The following is a 3801-nucleotide window of genomic DNA, read 5'->3' on the forward strand; positions in this document are numbered from 1 at the left end:
TATTACGTTAAAGGGCATGAATTGATTACCACCATCAACATGAGTTTAGAAAATGGTAACTACAGAAGAATAAGAAGAGGATGTTACGAAAATCAAGAGAACATGATGCGTGAATTTCAGGATTATGTGCACCATAGTCACACTGAAACCAACTTAATTTCACAATACAATATAGCCTCTTACTCATTCAAACTTGAGTGGCTAAAAAATTCTGAACTGTAACCAAATGCCATTCTACGTAATAATCTTATTTCTGCGGATTGCTGCGAAGAATCCCCAACTCTCATTCCATTTGAAAGATCACACATAGCTAAACCATCAAAAGCTCTAACAACCTGACAAATGTGATGATGATTCAAGGAACAAAATGTTTAGAAATTGGTGTATATATGTTGCTCAACCAATAACACAACACAAAACTTTCTGCTTCACTTTCTTTATAATTACCTGTCCCATCCGAGGTCTTCTGGCAGATGAATGTCTGACGCAAGCAGCAGCAACTTCAATCATGCAAACCATTTCACTTTCAACGTACTTTTTTCCTAGCTTTGGATCTGTCAAAATCTCAAATTCCTCACTCTCAAGTGCATCATTTAGCAAGGGTCGAGCCTGAAAAATTAAGGTATAACATCTTTAGTCAGAAAGGCTTGCCTTCATGAACATCTTCAACTTTGGTTTGGGAGAAAAGGCTGACTTTTCCAATCTTATATACTATAATGGTTGAGTCCACAAAGTATGAAATTCTAGTGCTTTCTACTTTTCAAAATCTTTAGATATTTACCTACTTGTATACCTACCATAATCCATTCAACTATGCTTACCCATTCAACTAGACTCTCTTCACCTACTGGTTGAGATACATCCACTGGCTTCCTTCCAGTAATGAGCTCCAAAAGCATGACTCCGAAGGAGTATACATCTGACTTCTCCGTCAATTTACCACTTGATACATATTCAGGTGCAACATATCTTTAAGAGGGGAAAGCAAAAGAGGAATCATTGTTAGTATCTTTAGTTTCATGTTAAAATCAATGTTATTGTTTGAGCATTATTATGAAATGAATCATGAATTCGTTATCTGTACCCAGAGAAAATAGTAGACATGTTACTAACCCAAAAGTTCCCACCACGTGTGTGGTTACATGTGAATTTGCATCAACTGCTAATCTGGCCAGCCCAAAATCTGAGACCTATGAAATGAAAAAACACGAGCAACTAGCTTAGAATATCAATGTAGCAGATAATATCCAACTTAGAATGAGAAGTGTAATAGCACAGACTCGAGCTTCAAAGTTGTAGTCTAAAAGAATGTTTGCTGACTTGATATCCCTGTGAATAATCCGAGGATTGCCTGTGCGAAATGTAACATTCCTTAGCAGAAATAACTATGTTTAATAAAGTAGGTCACCAGTTACCAAATCATAGAATCTAGCTACACTAAAATAAAAGAATTATTTTCCCATTTTTTAAGTCCCTAACTTCAGTAACTGTTTCGAATAAACTAATTAAGAACAAAGAAGAATAACTATATTTCTCCAGTACCCGTCTCTCACACACCATGTACGAAAATTTACAGTCACATTTTTAAGACAACTTCATACATAACTTCAACAACAACACAAAAACAAAAGATATTAAGGATTGATAATTACAGTCTTCATGGAGATAAGCTATTCCTTTGGCTGCTCCAGCCGCAATTTTAACACGGTTTGTCCACTCCAGCACTGGCATACCTTCCCCTTAATTCAATCAAATTCACTTTCAGTAAGCACAGATTAAATTTAGTCAAAATATCATGAAAAAAGAGTCACCGATCACTCTGAAGTGGCTGTACCATGAAGATGAAAATAAAGGGTACTGTTGGGGACATAGTCATAGACAAGCAGTCTTTTGTTCTCTGAAATGCAGTATCCTACCAAGGAAACTAAATGACGATGATGTATGCGGCTAATAATTTCCACTTCAGCTTTGAATTCTCTCTTTCCTTGACTTCCTGCAATCTGTAGTTGCTTAACTGCTACCTCTCTCCCATCTGGAAGTGACCCTTTATACACAAAACCAAACCCTCCCTCACCCAAAAGATTTTGAGTTGAAAAATTGTTTGTGGCCTTCATTAGTTCTTCATATGCAAAGAATGATCTTGAGTTTCCCAGTCCTGATGCTGTATTACCGCCAGAAGCTCTTTGCAAACGATGAGCTGAAGAACGGGTCTTAAGAAAGGACAAATCTGAACAATGTACAAAATTTAATTACTTTTATTGCCTTTAAGTTTGCAATATTCGTAAGCAGTAAAAGAAGAATCCTAGTATATTTCGAAGGCAACAGATAATAATGAAAACAAGGATAAATGTACTAAAGAAACAAGAGTTTGTTTGTTACACCCCAATTGGTTCTTTATGGGACAACTTTAAGCCTTCAATAATGCACAGATCTCTCATTGATCCCTAACAACTATACATGTGGGTTATATTAACACTTAAACAATGTATTGATAAATTCAAGGGTTTATGTATTGCTGTATTTTTATCAATTGTTAAAAGAATTTCCATTTAATGAGTCTCTCGCTTTCTTGATGCATCCAAACTCAGTATGATCCACAAAATAATTGTAACAAAAGTTTTAAATTCCTGTTGCTACAATGGCAGGTTTCATTACATTGCTGCTTGCTTGACATTTGTGGTTCTTATCAGAAACTATAGGGTGGATTTTTTGCATTGTTAACTAACAGTTGGGATCATGAGAAATTCCTAATGGAAAAATTTGAGGATTTTCATTCACTGAAAAACAATAAAGCCAGTATTTACAGTTTTACCTGACTCAGATGTTGAGCCAAGAGGGGATGGGAAGTCATAACCACCAGTCTTAGAAATCCTTTTCTTTTGCCTCCTGAGGCACCAGATAGCAATGCCAATGAACACAAACAATACAATTGCTGTCACAACACCAACAAAAGCCACTGAACTAGGGCCACCACTGCTTCGTTGGCCAGAATCTTTTGCTGATGGAGGTGGTGGAGCCAATGCAAAAGTGTGTGATGGAGTAGAGTGAGAATCTAAAGGACTTGTCCTAGAAGGTGGAGGAGGTGCACTACTACTTACAGGTGTAGCAGATGCTGCTGGAGAAGGAGAAGAACTCTGAGGAGGTGGCGGAGGGGAAGAAATTGATGCCGGTGGCAAACTCAACGATTGTGGTGATAGTGATGGTGACAGTGGTGGTGGTGCCGGTGGAGAGGAAGCCGGAGGCAAGGACTGAGATGGTAATGGTGGGAGTGATGGTGACCATAATGGTGATAGTGAAGTTGAATTAGGTAGTGTCGGAGAAGATAACTGTGGTGGCGGTGCGGCGGTGAATGACGCCGGTGACGGTGATAATGGTAATGGGGTTGACATTGTAGGAAACTAAATAGAATTGGGGTGTTTGTTTGAGGTGTGGTGTGTCATGTAACATTTGCATAATGAGAACTAAGGTTGGGGTTGGGAAGTTTAGACAGGATGTTCATGTTGGGGTCAGATGATGAAGTTTAGACCTTAAGCGATGCCAAAGGAGGAAACTTAAGATGAAGAAAGTGGTAACTGTCAGTGTCACCAACCGAAACCAATGTTCCAAGACTCCCACTCAACTGCCATGCCAAACTATGATGTTCCACACTGATCTTGTAAAACCTCTTCGATAAACTAGGTTTACGCATTGCACCTTTGTGCATAAAACTGTTACATAAAAATGCAGATACAAGCAAAACATTTGAAGCTGATATAGAGTTCTAACCTTCAGGGAACGTATAAGTACGTGACAGTGCCACTG

General features: G+C 38.2%; 1 protein-coding gene across 1 annotated transcript; it reads right to left on the minus strand.

The window, feature by feature from the left end:
- Window positions 1–3430, minus strand: LOC148206627 (proline-rich receptor-like protein kinase PERK9). Its single transcript, XM_088114046.1, has 8 exons — window positions 2813–3430; window positions 1835–2227; window positions 1653–1739; window positions 1281–1351; window positions 1114–1190; window positions 822–969; window positions 448–609; window positions 1–335 (listed from the first exon to the last, which is right to left on the minus strand). The coding sequence occupies exons 1-8, from the start codon at window positions 3387–3389 to the stop codon at window positions 180–182; spliced, it is 1671 nt and encodes a 556-aa protein (XP_087970172.1). The 5' UTR covers window positions 3390–3430; the 3' UTR covers window positions 1–179.
- Between the last annotated feature and the right edge of the window lie 371 nt (window positions 3431–3801).

The sequence above is a fragment of the Vigna umbellata genome, chromosome 1 (assembly GCF_029865625.1).
Source record: "Vigna umbellata cultivar VRB3 chromosome 1, Vumbellata_1.0, whole genome shotgun sequence".
Classification (NCBI taxonomy): Eukaryota; Viridiplantae; Streptophyta; class Magnoliopsida; order Fabales; family Fabaceae; genus Vigna; species Vigna umbellata.

Bases quoted from the DNA above. Each gene is read 5' to 3' on its own strand.
- LOC148206627 (XM_088114046.1), bottom strand. From the start codon at position 3,389: ATGTCAACCCCATTACCATTATCACCGTCACCGGCGTCATTCACCGCC. The intron at 970-1,113 runs GTTAGTAACATG...CCCCTCTTAAAG, and splicing joins CACGTGGTGGGAACTTTTGG to ATATGTTGCACCTGAATATG. The intron at 336-447 runs GTAATTATAAAG...CACATTTGTCAG, and splicing joins GAAGACCTCGGATGGGACAG to GTTGTTAGAGCTTTTGATGG.